General features: G+C 37.8%; 1 protein-coding gene across 4 annotated transcripts in view; it reads left to right on the top strand.

Moving 5' to 3' along the window:
• Window positions 1-18,368, top strand: part of ccdc102a (coiled-coil domain containing 102A) — an 80,134-nt gene that overhangs the window by 37,167 nt on the left and 24,599 nt on the right. For all 4 annotated transcript variants that reach the window (XM_016468400.1, XM_016468403.1, XM_016468401.1 and 1 more), the window contains exons 3-6: window positions 2,030-2,247; window positions 2,529-2,637; window positions 5,288-5,404; window positions 6,882-7,091. In XM_016468400.1, coding sequence (XP_016323886.1) covers window positions 2,030-2,247; window positions 2,529-2,637; window positions 5,288-5,404; window positions 6,882-7,091 — 654 coding nt within the window. The remainder of the gene's footprint in view (window positions 1-2,029; window positions 2,248-2,528; window positions 2,638-5,287; window positions 5,405-6,881; window positions 7,092-18,368) is intronic.

Raw genomic sequence — 18,368 nt, forward strand, 5'->3', positions numbered from 1 at the left:
CATTATTGTAAGCAGGCTACGTGAATAGTGCATTTAGAGACTCACACCTGTAAGGAAATGCAGTTGTTAATTGTTAATAATGTGAGCACACACATAAATAACATTTCATGAAATCATGCTTTGCGTTTCACTTCTGCAATTGAGTAAGATTGTGATCATAGCAGCAGCGAACTGTACTAAAAAGTTCTCAGGTACCTCAGGTCACTTTTTTGTGGATGCACAACCGTATTCGGAAAATGGCATTCACGTCATCTAAATGAACCGAAGTCTGACATCAAATGAACCTGGGTGTGCACTAAAGGTGCTAGTGAGAAAACGCTTTCTAATATAATATGATGTGAAAACTTGTCACACCTAGTTAGAATGATACCATTTTAAAACGATACATGATTTTTTTAACAAAAATTAAAAGCTAGACACTCAAACCACACAACAAACCTACAGAATAACCGAGGCTGTTCACTCTGGATGCAGGTAGACAGTTGTAAATAGGTCAGACACAGACCTGGTTCAGTGCATTTCCCTGTGATTTCATTACCTGACTCTGTGCTTTTTGCTTGTGCTGGTTTCATTTTTTTTGTCCTATTATTAGAACAACCCCCTATGTGTTTTACCCATGGGGCCACAGCCAGGGGTACTGCAGCAGTTCCCACTACCCAGAAACCCCATTTTCATTCCTAGACTCGCTTGAGCATCTGTTATTTCCTTAATGCATTTTAAACTAATCTTTCAAGAGAATTACCCCTCACACTAATGTGGTTTAGTCTGCTGTGCGCATTAGCATGCACCTCTTTTTTTTGGTTGGCAAATAGATGTGAAGACAGCGCACCAGCAGAGAGAGGCAAGGAAGAATTAATGTCAGTGTCAAAACTGATCTTCAGAGTCTCAAGCATGATGGATGTATATTTCTGCAGGGATATCAACAGGGGGTATCCTAGATAGCTAAAGACTCTCAGACTCCTGTGAACACTGAACAGTGACAATTACCTGCTGAGAGCAAAACTGGTTTGGGCTTTTTTATTATTCAGCACAGAAATATCCACCTTTTTAAAGTAGTATCAGGCTTCCTCATTCAATCTTAGCTAAGTAAATAAATAATAGTTAGCGTAGTCTGACTCTCACTGGATTGTTTGATACCATCCCATTTCCTGATCTGTTTCCACACACAGGCATGCTGAGTGCTTCCACATGTAGAACTCTATCTGTATTAGTATGCGTTTGGTTCCTCCTGGTAGCAGGGAGGTGTCATTGCGCTTTTATCTCAGGTACTCAACTTTGGCCGTTCTGGGATAGCAGCATGTTTAGTGTCTCATTTCTGTCTCCTGAGGCCCATGTCTTTGATATGTAATCCCTACTGTGTGTAGGAAGGAAAGAGGAAGGATGGTGCATTGAACTGTAAAGCCGTTTTTTATTGCTTCTCCAAAGAGCTTGTGAATTTCATTCATGCACACAGGAAATAAGGGAAAGGTGCAATGTGATATTTGTTATGTTAATGACAGAGAAAATGCCTCTTCTGTGGTTTGGTTTAATAAGGAGAAAAAGAAAACATGAAAGTCTTGGTTTTTTTGTTGTTTATGTTTTTCATTTGTTTTCTTTGTCTTGGAACATTGACTATGGCAGCAGTTCTCAGCTGGTTTCGCTTCACAACCTAGGTTGTACATTGGACGTCGACTGGCAAGTCAACACAGTATGAGAATTGTTTATCGTACAAAACTAAACAAAAATGTTTTTAAAAATCTTTATGTAATTTTAAGTTAAAATATTAGGCTCTCATTGTTTATCCTTGTTTGTAAAAGAGCTCCTAAATGTTTTAGTCTAGGTTCAGTTTTCTTTATGCAATTTTGCTTATGGTCTTCGAGGATGAAGGCATGTCACGCAACCTCTCCTTATTGCCATCTTTTGACCAGCTGCTGCCAAGTAGCAAATGCATTTGTACTACCCCCCCCACAGTTAAAAGTATTTTAACTGTGATATTCAAAATTCTTGCTTTCTTTCTTGCTTTTTTTTCTTCTTTCTTTCTTTGTGTCAGGAGTTGGAGTTATTGGAGGCTCTTCTCAGGGCAAAGTCAGAGGCTCCAGACTCTTGGGACATTCGCAGTGCCAGTAGCTTGCGCTCAGTTCTCAGTCGACAGGACCGGAGCAGACTGCTGTGGGAGGATCTGGCTGCCCTGGAGGAGGACTCTAGCAAGCTCAACGCTCTCCAGCTACGCCTGGATGAGTCCCAGAAAGTCCTGCTGAAAGAACGAGAGTAAGAGATCATTGTCCAGGTGGAAAACAACACATGCATGAAACAGACCAGAACTCAACAAATGAAATCAAAGGCCTTTTAGAGCTTCTCATAAAAATGACAGGGTCAACATAGATGTATCCTTCACCACCTATGATATACAGTGAAGGATACATCTATGTTGACTTTGTAGAAATCACCCACTGGAGGCATCTCAGTAGACTAGACCTCTTGAGAACGGTCTGTTTGGACTCGATGATGATGATGATTTATGTTGTGCATGTCAAACATGTCTCTGTCAGGGATAAGCATGCACTCATTAAGAACATCGAGAAGCTGGAGGTGGAGCTGAGCCAATGGAAGCTCAAATATGAGGAACTGAACAAGAGCAAACAAGAGGCCCTGAAACAGGTGAGGAAGCTTATTCTGTAGACTTTTACAAGATGCAATACAGCAATGAAGAATCATCTCAAATCAGAGCAACATATCCCCATTTTTATTTTCCTGGCAGACTCTGTCTTAAAGTGGTGTGCCTGTTAGGGATGAATGATAGAATATTCCTCATATATTTGCAGTGATATTTCTGGTGATGTAAAATCAAGCAACATTATAACCTTGTGTTCATTTAGTGACAAATGGTGTGGAAAACATGCCTTGATTAGTTTTAACTAGATTTATAATATGCATTAAATATTGTGAATCTGAGTAACAATGACTGTTAGATTGGAATTATAATTCCTCTGATTGCAAAAAATCACCCTTTTGGTTCATTTCAGTGCAGTCATAAATATATAAAGTTATAAATATTGAGATATATTGAATATTGTCAAAAAAGTTGGAAAAAAACTATTCAGAATATTTTTTTCTAAATCATATAGCCTAGTGTATCATGAAAATAATTCTTCAGGAACCTGCAATAAATTAAACTCAAAGCCAAATAGCTTTGTAGCAGCTGTGGAACATTTAACTTACTGGCTTCATTTATTGAATTATGGTATTTTAAGCAATTTGTTTTTGCTTTTGGGCATCAAGTCAAGACACCAATTGCTGAGCCTTAATTGTCAACATTAGGATTCTGGCTTCAACGCTGTATTTGTTATTTGTGCCTTGTGGGTCATGTTTGATTTACAAATAACAGATGAATTGCTGAAGCCAGGAACATTAACACATGATATTCTCATGAGGAACTGATCTCCAGCAATTCCGTGTTAAAAGAGCATGAAATCCTTGGCCTTTTGTCCAATTTCCTCTGGGCAATTTATAGTCAGAGCTTTCATCAGTAGGAAGAATGCATGGTGAGTGCACTGGGGTGAGTGCTCTGGTGGCCTTTTCATCAAAACCCAGTACTTCACCTTCACTTCCAGATGTCATATTCTAGCCTTACAATATCCTCCAAATACAGTCATATGTGCTTCAGAGACATAATAACTGGCAGAAAGTTGGACACACCTACCCTTTCTTTGCTACTTTTCTAAAATGTGGAAAATAAAAATAATAATCATCAAAACTATGCAATAAACAGAATTATGCATTAACCAAAATCTTAAAAAGTCTACAACGGTTTTATATTTTTTGTCCCTGGACTTTTTTTTTAGTTGTTAGTTGTTCTGCACTCTTTCTTCTAACTTTATAATGTAATTCCCTTTTAAACAGAACTCAAGAAATGCTCAAGAAATAGTTGTTATTATTAAATTTGAAAACAATTCGGCTAATTGATATTTTCCAATTGAGAACCACTAACGTTTAGAGGTTTTACTGTGATATTTAAACCTCTTTCTTTCTTTCTTTCTTTCTTTCTTTCTGATGAATATAAAGTTTAAATGGACAGCATTAATTTGAAATAGAATTTTATCAATTTTGATCAATAAAATGTATTTTGCTGTAATAAAAAGTATTAATTTCTTAAAAAAAAAATTATTCTGACAAACTTTTCTTTTCCGATGGTGGTGTATTTTTTTTAAACTAAGTTTTAGTAAGTTGTGTGAACCTGTTGTATCTATATTTTGTTTAATTGTATATAAGCATGAATTCTGTCAAGGCTTTCAAAATTTCTTACTAACAATATACATAAACACAAACTTATATTTGTAATGATGTGTTAGTGTTTTTTTATTTTTTTTTCCTTTTTTAAACAAAATTCAAGTATCTAACCAGAAACTTTTTAAAGATCATTAGGAGCATTAATTCAGTCAAATATATCCATACTAAATAAAATAAATATTTAAAATGGTATAGGGTGGTGTAATGGGTGCATCTCTGATAGAGCACCACCAGGGGGCAGTTGTTACACATGATCGAGGCAGTCTGGCATTGTTCATGAATGATTAGACTTTGCTTCTCAGGATTTCTTTCAGTCAGGCAATTTTATGAAAGACAGCTGCACTGATTGGGCCCAGGGAAACTTTCACTCTCAATACAAGCCTTCCACAGAGAGAATAAGGGACTGATTCACCATCATACACCTAGACCTCGTCATAAGCGTATAGTAGAGAGATGATGAGTAGGAAGAGATGTGCTTCTCTTTTTAATAACCTCAACCCCTAAGGATGTGCATGAATACCATGAGATGATGAGTAGGAAGAGAGTGTGCACCACACTCAGTAGTTTAATAGATGAGCTGCCTGTCCCCAGCCCAGTTGTGTGAGCTCACGACCTGCAGCGAATGTTAATCACTGAGTTTGAGTCACAGTGCGTCGAGTGTGAGACGCTGCTGAGAGATTAGACTTTGACCGTAGTGCCCCTTTCCCTTAATGGCAAATGTGCTAGACCGTATTGCCGCAGAATGTCGGTACAAGTCGTATAAAATTAGCGCAGTTTCACAGAGTTTCATCAACTGTGAAATGAGTTTAAAAACCAGACTCATTCACAATCAGAATGTTAAATCTGTTTGAATACCAATGGCATCTTCAGAGTATTGCGTAGTTTGGCGTAGTCAGACAGAGTAGTCTATTTGAATACCATAGATTATCTCTAACAAAGCAAAGGAAAGAAAGTTTTACTCAAGATCAGAAGTTCCGAGATAAAAGGCTGACTCTCTCTGTCTTTTCGATCTCTCACACAGCTGAACTTGTTGAAAGAGGTGCATCAGGATGAGCTGGGCCGCATGTCTGAAGATCTGGAGGACGAGTTGGGGGCTCGTACCAGCATGGACAAAAAACTGGCAGAGCTCCGTACAGAGGTGAAACGCATGTACATTTTCTGTTTCCTATCCATACTGCACTGTTTTGCATGGCCCAGCCGGTCCGGTGTCACCCCAGGACACACACTGTGATCTACATCAAAGCTAAACACCCTTAGGGCTTTAAACATCCATCCGCTGTCTTCCTGCGTTTCGACTAGCACGACACCAGGCACCGAGTCCCTCTGTTCGTCAAGCTGGCGTAATGACAGAACGCTGCTCTAACACATTCCCAGCATGCAGTGTTAGCAGGGGGGTGTTGCTGAGATGAACCTGGCAGGAGAGAGTGACATTATGCACTTTGATGGGTTCCTTAAAGAGCGCCGCCACTCCCGTGTGTCGGCTCAGATCGTTTGCATCCCCTCATCTCCAAAACCCCACAGTGACCTCCCTTCATCTCTGTGCTCAGGAATCGAGGCGCACTGCCTCATATCAGCAGTCAAATGACATTATAGAAATATTAATGACTAGTTGGTCTGGAGAGAGTTTGGGGTATGCCAGGAAAGTCAGCCAGCACTTAAGGTGAATCTGGAAGAGATGGTTTCCCATTAAACTGCTTTTAGCAGCAGGTCAGAACTGGGAAATCATGGAGAGCCCTTCACTTAAGTTCAACATCATTCTGGGCTAATAGGTGTCCTGTGTGCTAATGCAGCATTAGTCCTTCCTGATACGCAAGAGATGTGCTGTCTCTTCATATTTTATGTATTACAAGTTTTGCACACAGTATTTGCATTAGGAGTTTTCAGACATTTTAGTATATTTTAATTAGACCAAGTGCAACTTTTTTGCGACCAAGTGTTTTCCTGTGAACACTGCAGTAAATTCAGTCAAGATTATTTGAATAGTGCTTCTTTCAATACAAATTGTTCCAAAGCAGCTTAATAAGCTGGTTTGGATACCTAACCTACATCATAAAACATTTTTTTGTGTGGATTTCAAAGTGTCATTTTATATATTCATGTACTGAATTTAACAGAATAAAAAATAGATAATAGAAGCATTGTGCATGAAAAAGTGGTGGAAATTCCTACATGAACAATAAAACTATATTTAAAAACATTTTTTAAAGTTATTTTAATGTTAATTATTCGCAATATTACTGTTTTACTGTATTTTTAATTAAATAAATGCAGCCTTAGTGAGCATAGAGGACTTCTTTCAGCATAAAAAACTTACTGACCACAAACTGTAGTAGTGTATAGACATGGATAAATAAATGAATAAAATCCAATCATCTATGCTCCATGAAAAAAGTATTAGACCATTGTAAACATTACATTCAGTGTAAAGTGTTACGGAGTGATGAATATTTTGTTTTTTAGTTAATTATGCTAAAATTGTGCTAAAAATTTGTTCATGTTGGGAGTAAGCCTTTACATTCAAAATTACTTTATTATTGTCCTTGTTAACTTTTTGTTTTGTAATGTGTTGTCACTCTCCCTCTTTCCTCACTATCTTACTGAATTTGTGTGTGCAGATGGAACGTCTGCAGGTGGAGAACGCAGCAGAGTGGGGTCGTCGGGAGCGTCTGGAGACGGAAAAGCTGGCTCTGGAGAGGGAAAACAAAAAGCTGCGCACCCAGATGGAAGACCTGGAGGAGCAGCTGGCACGCAAACGCAGGCAGGCTGCCAGCGCCCTGGACACCGACCTCAAGACCATCCAATGTGAGCTGTTTGAGAGGAACAAGGTGAGAGAAGGAGAGCGCCGTCTGCACACTAACCTCAAACAAATAATCACAAACCTATCAGTAAGCATTTCTCAGCATCTCAGCATCAGCTCTGATTCTGCTGTACAGCATTGGAAAGATGGATGAAGTGTGGTAGCAGTTTGCAAAACATCTGAGCCTCTTCCTACAATAAATCCAGGCAGTGCCACTGAGGTAAAGAGGCCATATCCATCAGATCCTGTCCTGCATGACCGTGGATTTGTGCAAAAGCTGCCACACAGTTTCTATTTTTGATCTTATGTTGTATATTGGCTGTGCTGAGAAAGTTGTTCTGTGTGTGTGTTGGTAAGATGCTATTGAGGCTCTATTAAAATAGTGTGTCAGGAAATCCAGACACTTATGGCCTTAGCCCTTATGAGCGGCCATTAGTGCAGCCAGAGATTTATGAAGTGATCCAAAGCTCCCTTCATATAGATGCTGTAAATCACTCGCTCACCTGCTCTCTCACTCCTGCCTTGAAAGTAGGAAAGATTTAAAGAGAGCGGTGAAGAGGGAGAGATGAATATGAGCAGAGAGAGTTGTTTTAGAGGTGAGAGGTATGCTGAAGGGAAAGGAATGGAGAGAAAAAGGGTAAGAGTGAGCTTAGCATGTCAATTAAACCAGTAACAAGGGGAAAAGGATATTGTGCCAGGAAACGGACATGTAATCCCTGCATGCGAGGCTCAATGTGTTGGCTTATTTGTTAAATGCACAACATATGGCCATCTGAGAAGGGTGTTGCATTTTTGTGTGTGAGTGTGCGTGTGTCCACATGCTGTTGCACATTCCCACACAAGTGATGTCCTGATAGTGCAGTCTGGGAGAGAAACACAGAGAGATTGATGAGCTTGCTCAGGAGCTGTTGAAGCAAATGGATCGATGAGGACAGGAGCGGAGAAACAGGCCACGGCGCACTGAGGACGATGCACCATCACTTTTTGAACTTTCTCTTCAAAGAATCCTGAAAAAAAATGTATCGTTTCCACAAAAATATATTAAGCAGCACAGCTGTTTTGAACATTAATAATAAGAAGTGTTTCTTAAAGGTACAATATGTTTTCACCGCTAGAGGGCGCGTATTCAAAACAAACAAAGGTGTAGTTTGATGATGCCGTGAGTGTGGAATCATGGGAGTTGTCGTCTTCATCCCCACAGCCGACGCAATCCGACGGGACTCAGGATGCACCATCACTGACAAAAAGAACAAAGTGTGATTGATACTGAAATCATATCCCGCTCCAGTCGCTTTCACACTTTCTACCACATTTCCTTCGGCTCCCACCCGTAGATTGATGCATACTGTCACATTTGCTGTTAAACCCAGCATGTGCAGAAGATTGGGAATGGGGCTCAATGGCTACTTCCTGTGCGTGTGTGTGTGTGGCTTTCTGGTGTTTGGCATCCCTATGAGAAATGAAATATTGATTTGATTGCATGGATAAACCTTGGTCACTCATTAGTAATGTCTTTGTGCTCAAGACACAAAGTCATGGGAAAACTTTGAAATGTCAGGCAATTTTAAAATTGAGATTTGTAGGTCTGGTGAAGTTATACAAGTTAATAAAATCCTGTATATATGTATATGCACACACTAAACAATTGTGTGTATATATATATATATATATAGTGAGGCGGAAAGCCGTTGAAGTGAAACGAGGCCGCTGAAGCAATTGCTAATGAGAGACAAGAGTGACACACGTCTTGAAAGCAGCGGAGCTTTTATTATGCTACACTTTAGCGCTTCCGCTCCTTCCGGTCGTGCGTATGTGGGGTAAAGCAGCGCTTTATTTTATCAAACTAGATACGTTTGAAAGTTCTGTTGTAATGCTACTCTGTGCGGTCGTCACCTGTCTAATAAAACGCACAACATATTAAAGCGTCTTTGGTGTTTCCATGTTTTCTACAAAACAAATCGAGGGGTTATGACGTCATTGGCAGGCGACACAATGACACTATGGACACGCTCCTTACATATTGTGCCTTTTTAAGGAACCAAATCAGCATATTAATAGGATTTCTGAAGGATCATGTGACACTGAAGACTGGAGTAATGAAAAATTCAGCTTTACAGCATTACAGGAATATATTGTATTTTAATGTATATTAAAATAGAAATCAGTTATTTGAAAGTGTAATAATATTTCAAAATATTACTGTTTTCACTGTATCTTTGATTAAATAAATGCTGCCTTGGTGAGCTTCTTTCAAAAACATAAATAAAATCTTAATGATTCCAGACTTTTGAGTGGTAGTGTGAATTATTGCATGAAGTAATGAATGCATAAAGAAATACGTTTTCACCCCATAGGTCAAAAGTTTAGAATCATTAACATTTTTTATGTTTTTTTTTTTAATATTTTTCTTATGCTTACTTAGTTTTTTGGACTTAAGAATGGAATTTAAAGTTTTGAAGTTTAATTGAACATCCCTACCTTTAGGCCTGGATCATGGCCCGTTATAACATAGTGACTGGTGCCCATCTGGAAGGCTACATGTTGATTTGAAAGGGATTCATCGGGTTGGCCGAGGCTCAATCAGAGCTCTCAGTCTGACACTGACAGTGCCGCTTGCACAAATGCAGCTGCAGGTCGACACATCTCACACACACACACACACACACACACACATAAAAAAGGCTCCAGGTGAATCGTGCAGGTGGAAGTTCTGCTATTGGTTCTGCTGTTGTCTCTCTATGTGTTTTGATCAGGGACTCATGGTTTTGTTTGGGCGCGTGACCTCTTACAAACTTCAAAGCGTGTTTGTGTGGGGCTAATACATGATGACGCTTGTGTTTCAACAAACAGAAATAAAATGAGTAGGCCTCCATCCAGATGGAGGAACGTTAGCAAAACAGGCTGGCCTTTTTTTTTTTTTTTTCCTAAAGGGTTTGTTGAGTCTAGAGTAGGCAAGCTTTGAACTGGAGTTAAAGTCTGTCTCTTGCTCCCAGATCAAAGAGAAGTTTGTCTTTCTGAAGGTCAGTTTAATGCCATACTTTTTTTTTTTTTTTATCTCTCCCGGTCTCACTCCTTTCGTAATTTTTCATTCACACTACTAGTCAAATGTTTGATAAACCATATTATAATATCTTATCAAATGTAGAATGTAGTAATAAAGTCAATAATGAAGTCATAGGCTCACTATATTTTTTAAGATTTGTTAGTGTTTTTATATTCTAATCTGTGAAGCTCTTTAACCTGCATTCTATGCAAGAAAAGTGCTATCCAAATAATTTTATTGTTATTGTTATTATTATTATTATTATTATTATTATATCTAAGGAAGAACATAAATGGAAGTATGGGAATTGTGTAGTGAAGTAATAAAGAAAAACAATTTTATTATAGTTTTATATATATTTATATATATTACTTTTATTATATTAAAAAATGTACAGGCACGATTTGCATTTATATATTTTTATTTGAATTATTCTCATTTATTTTGTAAAAAAAAATTTCTGATCTTTGAAGCCATTTGAGTTGTATTGTATATGTGAAAAGTGCTATTCAAATTTTAATATCTATAATCTTTTATTTTTATTATTTAATCTGATTTAATCTGATTAAATGGCAAGTTAGTTACATCTATTGAAGTTTTGTGCAGTAATATATATTTATAAAAATATGTAGGCACAATTTGAATTTGCGTTTGTCTACTAAATTTATTTCAAGCATAAAAGCAAAATACTTGATCAAAAGGTTTTGAAGTTCATGGAAAAACACATCATCTGTGAGTACTGTCATCGGTCTCGTTCTCTCTCCATATACAGATGTGCTCTTCACGTTCTGTTCAACATCTCTCCTTAAACTCCTTCAACATCTGGCCAGCCGCTTGCTCATCCACACAGGTGTTTATCCCTCCTGCTCTGATGGCATAGAGACAGAGTTCATTCACCAATCACAATGATTAATGAGCCTATATTGGCTGCTCATCTGCTGCTGTTGCTCCCACTTACTGATGGAAATGCGGTAAACCGTATTGACAGCCAATGTGGGAGCCCATGTGCTCTGTTTTGCCTCTCTGGTTTTGGAAGCAGTATATGAAACAGTGTGTGTGTGTGTGTGTGTAAATCAGCAGTGTGCTACATCTGGAGTAAGCCAGTGTGAAATGAATTGTCTTGCCTTTCAGGTTCTGGGCTGCTTCTCCAGAGGTCTTCCATTTGGGCCTGCTTTTTCTCACAGGGGTCGCCCTTTACTGATTGAGGTGTCTCACGCACATTTTTCTCCCCTTTTTTTTTATTTTTCATCCATCAGTTATTGCCAGCTCTCATTCCTCTAACTTCGTCCCCTAAATTGTTTATGAATATTCAATTTTTATGCAATGCAAAAGCTTAAAGGTGAAGTGTATAATTTCTGCACCACATGCAACAACAAAATGGATTTGGAAAAATAACTTTTTCCAAACAAGTTTCTTTCCTCAAACTTATGCCATTGGTTGAGGAAGAAATTGATATGTCAGACTGCTCAACTAAACAGATAAATGTAGTTTAGCTGTATTTCAATTCATGAAAATATTTTGTTTTTCACCAAAGAGTTAAATTGAATTGTGTGGAACAGGAAAATGTTTTTTTTTTTTTTTTTTTAATGATTTCAATGAAAATTAATGGGGTCCGATGTTGTCTTCAGATATCTTCTATGAAAATAATGAAAATTTTCACTTTTGGTTGAACTCCTTGTCTCCTTAATGTTATGCTGTTGTCTGTTCACTGTGGTTGTAGAGTTCCTATGTGTTGGGACCATGACCGTGTATTCCCACATTAGTCATTTGTCCCATGATCCCACGCCAGTCAGCGGAGGCCTGTTAGCGCAAGTCTGAGTTTAAATGAACCCATTAGCACCTACTGCTATGGCTTATTTATGAGCCACTGAGGCTGATGTCCCAGTTAGCCAGCAGTGACAGCATGCCATTAATGCTGATCTACAGCCCACTGTCTAACCCAAAGGGACAAACGACAAGGTAGACGTATGTATGTGTGGAATGTGCTGTAGAAAGTGTGTGGAATGCGTTAACTGAATGATCCAAGGGTTTTTTTCCCTCTATATTTCTCATTGACAAATCAGTTGAGGATCTGAGCTCAAGGGAAATCTTTTTCCTGATTTGCATATTTGTAGATTCAGAACATTTTAAATTAAGATGTATAAGCCTAGACATTGATGTGTAAGGGTTGAGCAGCTCTGATACCGATGTCTGGGTCCAGGGCTTTCTTTTTTTTTATCAAGAGAGCTCTCGGTCAGCAAAAAAGCCTTCTCTCAGGACCAATAGGAGAGAAAAGTAGGGGAGGTGAAATGAAGGTTAAACAGAAGCACTCTGCAAAAAAAGAGGGAGAGAGACTGATGAGGATGACGATATGAGGATAATGTGCCGAAAGAGAGTGCGATGTTCATCTCACTTACAATAGAGAGATTGTGAAAGGGGGGGAGGAAGAAATGGACGGATGGACAATACAATCACAGAGGACAATGGATCCGCGCTGTGAAATTGCATGGAGGTAATGAAGGTGAGACATAGAGGTTGAATGGAAGAGGTGACAGAAGAGTGAGAAATAGAGAAGGGAAGCAAAGGAAAAAGTAATTGGAACCTCAGGATTGAATGAGGAAAGGATAGGGGCTAGATCAGGTGAAAATAGTCTCACTTTAAATCTGATGTCCGGGTTAAAGGTCATGTGATGTTTCGAGTGGTGCTGTGTAGTCAGAATGAGGCTTTTCTTGCATGCTGCAATTTATTGCTTCAAGAATCCCTACAGCAGTGCACCAACATTACCAGCTCAGCTCTTCAGCAGAGGGTCATGGTTGTTTTTGTCTGTGCGTCTGTCTTGTGGCATTTTAATGAAGCTTTGTCTAACCTATTTCAAATACTGTGCATAAATGGTATTCTAAATTCATAACTTTAAGTAATAGGGTGAAATTCCACATCTATACTACAATCCTCTGTGAGCAGCGTCCAAAATGAAATCTTTCCACACCAATGAACCAAGAGCATTTACTGGCTATAAGCATTTCTTAGTTACCACAATTTTTATGTTTGCATTATAAATATACAGTGCTGGTAATAGTTAACAAATTGTAAACTATTGTAAACTGATTACAGATTACATGATGAAAATTGTAGTTAGTAATGTAAATTAGGTTAATCATTTTAGGTAATGTATTCTGACTACTTTTCAGATTACTTTTAGATTGCTTTTTAATCTAACTTTTTTTCAAGCATCATTAAAAGTAAAATATTGATATACTGTAAAAAAGCAAAGAGAAAAGACAAGACATTTTGATATTAACATCATAAAATGCATTAAACATTACATTACACCGGGGTTTCCCAAACTGGGCTTAATAAAGAACTGCAGTGGGTTTGTGAGTTGATAAAAAAAAACTAACAATTAATTAAATCATAAAATTGTAAAATAAAAATAATTTAAACACTAAAAATATAAATATTTGTTTACCTGCATGTCAATTAGACCATTAAGTGACACTGAACTGTAAACATGCGAATGTGAAAAAGAAGAATTAGGGAGAATCAATAAATTATGAATGATTGACTGCCATTATATGAATATGTAATCAATAAAAAAGTAACTCTAACCTGATTATGAATATTATTAAATGTAATATACTCTAATTACAAGTGCTGAGAATTGCTTAATACACATAAAACACATTGTAATTTCTTAAATTATAATTAATTTAAAGAATTGTAATACTTATAATTAGGGCTGCCCCCTATTAGTCGACTAATCGTTAGTTGACCAGAAGAGGCTTGGTCGAACTAAAATTTTATTAGTCGCAGAAAAAAAAATCCACAGGCGAATTCATCGACCTCAAATATGGCTTATCATCTGAAATATGTAAGTATTAGCAACTTTACATGGCCGCTCAATCTAATTAGATTGCTTTTTAATCTAACTTTTTTTCAAGCATCATTAAAAGTAAAATATTGATATACTGTAAAAAAGCAAAGAGAAAAGACAAGACATTTTGATATTAACATCATAAAATGCATTAAACATTACATTACACCGGGGTTTCCCAAACTGGGCTTAATAAAGAACTGCAGTGGGTTTGTGAGTTGATAAAAAAAAACTAACAATTAATTAAATCATAAAATTGTAAAATAAAAATAATTTAAACACTAAAAATATAAATATTTGTTTACCTGCATGTCAATTAGACCATTAAGTGACACTGAACTGTAAACATGCGAATGTGAAAAAGAAGAATTAGGGAGAATCAATAAATTATGAATGATTGACTGCCATTATATGAATATGTAATCAATAAAAAAGTAACTCTAACCTGATTATGAATATTATTAAATGTAATATACTCTAATTACAAGTGCTGAGAATTGCTTAATACACATAAAACACATTGTAATTTCTTAAATTATAATTAATTTAAAGAATTGTAATACTTATAATTAGGGCTGCCCCCTATTAGTCGACTAATCGTTAGTTGACCAGAAGAGGCTTGGTCGAACTAAAATTTTATTAGTCGCAGAAAAAAAAATCCACAGGCGAATTCATCGACCTCAAATATGGCTTATCATCTGAAATATGTAAGTATTAGCAACTTTACATGGCCGCTCAATCTAATTTTAACCCAGAGAAATGTGCGATGTTTAAACGGGTCATATGATGCTTTTTTAAAGATCATTATTTTGTGTATTTGGTGTAACAGAATATGTTGACATGCTTTAATGTTCAAAATACACATTATTTTTCAAATACTGTACATTATTGTAGGTCCTCTATGCCCCGCCTCTCTCAAACGCTTCGTTTTCTACAAAGTCCCTCCTTCCGACAAGCGCAGTCTGCTCTGATTGGCCAGCTGACCCAGTGCATTGTGATTGGCCGAACACCGCAAGCACTCGTCAGAAATGTAACGGCCCTTACCATAATCGCGAGCTTCATCTTTCAAAATAAATGTAAAGACAGAGCCCGAAAGGCGAACAGAGTCGCGTGACAGACACAGTGATGAAGCTGGTATGTGTTTGCAGTACACAAGCCACGGTTAAGACAGCTGACTCCACTGTGATGTGACCCTGTGTCTCTCTCTCTCTCTCTCTCACACACATGCGTGCGCACACACACACACACATGATGCGCAAAACTCCGCATTTGAACAGTCAAAAGCAAATACTAAATACTTAAAATAATTTCCTTTAATAATTGTGACAAACAGAACAGGTCAGTGTGTTACTCGCAGCATTATGTGGCAGTTCCTAATGAAGTGATTAGCCAAGTGGTGGGTGCCTTGCATTTGGTTTTTACTTGATTTAGCACGCATTAATTTTGGACCCTGTCTGTAAGGTTGCTTGTTAAAACCACCGATCTGCCTATAGACTCTTAAGGTGAACTCCAATTTAGATTCAGGCAGTGTAGATTGCTCACAAAGCACCATTCATTTGAAAGGCACAGCAAATTCTATTTGTAGACGGCACATCCATTTTCCTGGCCAGTTCCCTGTTCTCAGGTCAGGGCCACTAAAAGCCACAGACACTATTTTATCATAGCTCCTGGCCCATTGTTTTTGCCCACTGTGAAGCTGGAGTGAGTGAATCATCCTCTCAGTCTGTCAAGAGAAATAGTGTTAGGAAGGCACAAACTGGCAGAGAAACCATTATGGCTTCTACATCGCCCCCATTTTCCCATCGAGGCATCCCGCCCCCAGACCACGCTCTCTCTTAGCTGTTTTATTAGACTGGATCTAATCCTCGGCTGTAATGATAGCTGTAAGGCAGGGTCAGGGGGTTGTACTGGATTTTCGTTGCACTTGAAGTTAAACTTGAAGTTTGTGTTCATTAGACGATGCTTTCTTATGTAAAGCAACCTAATGTCATTTCCCCAGAGCAGTGCTTGAGGACTCCACAGTTATAGGGACTCTCCAGATCATAGATCCCCACTTAGTGGATTTGGAGTTACAACCTTATTTTACTAGTCCAGATCTTTAGCCACTAATCTACCACAAAGTCCCTTGGCAGCCATATTTTTAACGCCCCTGAGCAGCTATTTCCAGCCATGCAAATACTGCTACTATCTACTTGAAATGGGAAAGACTTGAATTTATGTAAATGTTTGCCATTTTTGCTTTATATAATAATGATAATAATGTATGTTATTGTTTATGTTAAAATGAATTTTATATGACCTTTGCGCTCTTTAATATTTTTGTGGAAACCATGATACTTTTTCAGGAGTCTTTTTATTATTGCATCCTTGCTCAAAAGTATTAAATATAATTTATTAAATGATGTTATAGTCCAATTAAAAATTATTTATATGGCATTTATATTGTTGTATTGTTGTATGTTTTAATGAAAATTTTAAATTCTATAATTATGTATACACACACACACACACACACACATATATATATATATATATATATACAGAATATATATTGTAGTTTATATTGATATAATTAAAATGTTTTATGGTTTGAAATAAAAAAACACTATGCTTTTTTCTTTTTTTTTTTCTTCAGGATAGTCAAGCTAATGAATGTTGTAGACAGTTGTAAATTAACAGTCGATTGACCCTTTTAACTACAGCCTACATATTGAACGATATGATTTCTCCTGAGTATTACATACTGTATGTATCCTGTGCTTCATACAGTCTCTGGCTGCCATCATAGCTGGGTTGTATAACTAGTTATGTGGGTGTGAGGCATCTTTATGTGAATATATATGCACACCAGGAGTTGAGTTTGCTTTTTTTCTTATGTTGAATGCGAGTAAGAAAGGCTGGGTTAGCGTTAAGCTCCAGAAATACATAAAACCTACTGTATGTCAGAGAGCTGCAAAGTGGCCAGAACTAGTTTGACATAATTTAGCTAAAGCAATATAATTCACTAAATAATATTATATATTTCAAGCTAAAGCCTTGTCAGCTTATAGCTGGATGTGCATGGGCGGCAGCCATTGAAGCCACTCGATACACACCATTTGGTGAGCGTGTCAAAAAGCTCTCGCCTCTCTGCTCCCTGCTCCCGTTGCTGCTGCATGAAAGGCAAATTGAAAAGGAAATAGAATATTCTAAGACTGTGCGTTTGTGTATTTCTGATCTTTCAGAGTGGGAGTGAGAGACAGAGAGATGTGATTGTGTCTAGCGTCACAAGGTGTGTGTTCTGAGCGCAGTGGGCCAGATGTTTAAGCAGATTTCAGGATCTGAAAGCCAGTGAGGAGGAAACATTTAACAGCCATCCCCCAAGCGGCTGTACAGCTTCACCCTGTCTTTGCTTATCTTTATTCATTTACTCTGGGCGTATGTGTGTTTGCATTCATCTCGATATTATTTCACTGTCTTCACATCCTCTCGTTGTATTCCCATGTGTGTCGAACCGTATGTCTAAATCTTTGTGTTGATCAGGTGTCTGTTCCCATATCCCAGGCTTCCATTTCTCACTTTCCATTTCCTTCTGCTGCAGTAAATTTCTGTAGCATCATAGATCATTCATCAAGACGTGGCATGTTTTATTCATCCGGCCCCCTCTTTCCTTCCACTTTCTTTCACTATCAAAACACTCACCAAAGATGGCTAGGCCCAAATTACCCCAGATGAAAAATGTAACTTTTAAGTGGAGAAGGCTGTTAAATCACAGGTTCCTTTTTTTCCAATATGATGGCATTTGTAATTTTACCTTCCTCCCACTTAACATGTATTTTTCATCTTTTCAGACGGTGTTTGCCCTCTGTCTCTCATGCTAATCTCTTTTTTCTTTGAAGTTTTCTATCTTCACATACAATGTTTCACCACTGTTTTGCATGACCAAAGGACCTTTTTTTTTACCCGACTGTCTGTCATTTCACAAACTATGTTGTAAGCTGGGTGAGAGGCATTGATATTGTGTTGTTTCTTTCAGGAGTAGCACTGTTTTGATGTCTTTTAAACAATCTGTGTCTGGGTAAATGATTTAAAATAACAGTGTAGATTTACAGTCAGGTCCATATATATTTGGACACTGACACGATTTTCATAATTTTGGCTCTGTATGCCACCAGAATAGAATTAAAATGAAACAATCAAGATGAAATTGAAGTGCAGACTTTAAGCTTTAATTCAAGGAACTGGAATTCATGGACCTCACCAAAGATTGGGTTTCCTCCTTTGTGATGCTTCGTCAGGCCTTTGCTGCAGCTGACTTCAGTTGTTGTTTGTTTGTGGGTCTTTCTGCCTTTAGTTTTGTCTTCAGCAAGTGAAATGCAGCTCAATCGGGTTGAGATCAGGAGATTGACTTGGCCATTGCAGAATATTACACG

This window comes from Sinocyclocheilus anshuiensis, unplaced genomic scaffold (assembly GCF_001515605.1).
Source record: "Sinocyclocheilus anshuiensis isolate Anshui unplaced genomic scaffold, SAMN03320099.WGS_v1.1 scaffold1037, whole genome shotgun sequence".
Classification (NCBI taxonomy): domain Eukaryota; kingdom Metazoa; phylum Chordata; class Actinopteri; order Cypriniformes; family Cyprinidae; genus Sinocyclocheilus; species Sinocyclocheilus anshuiensis.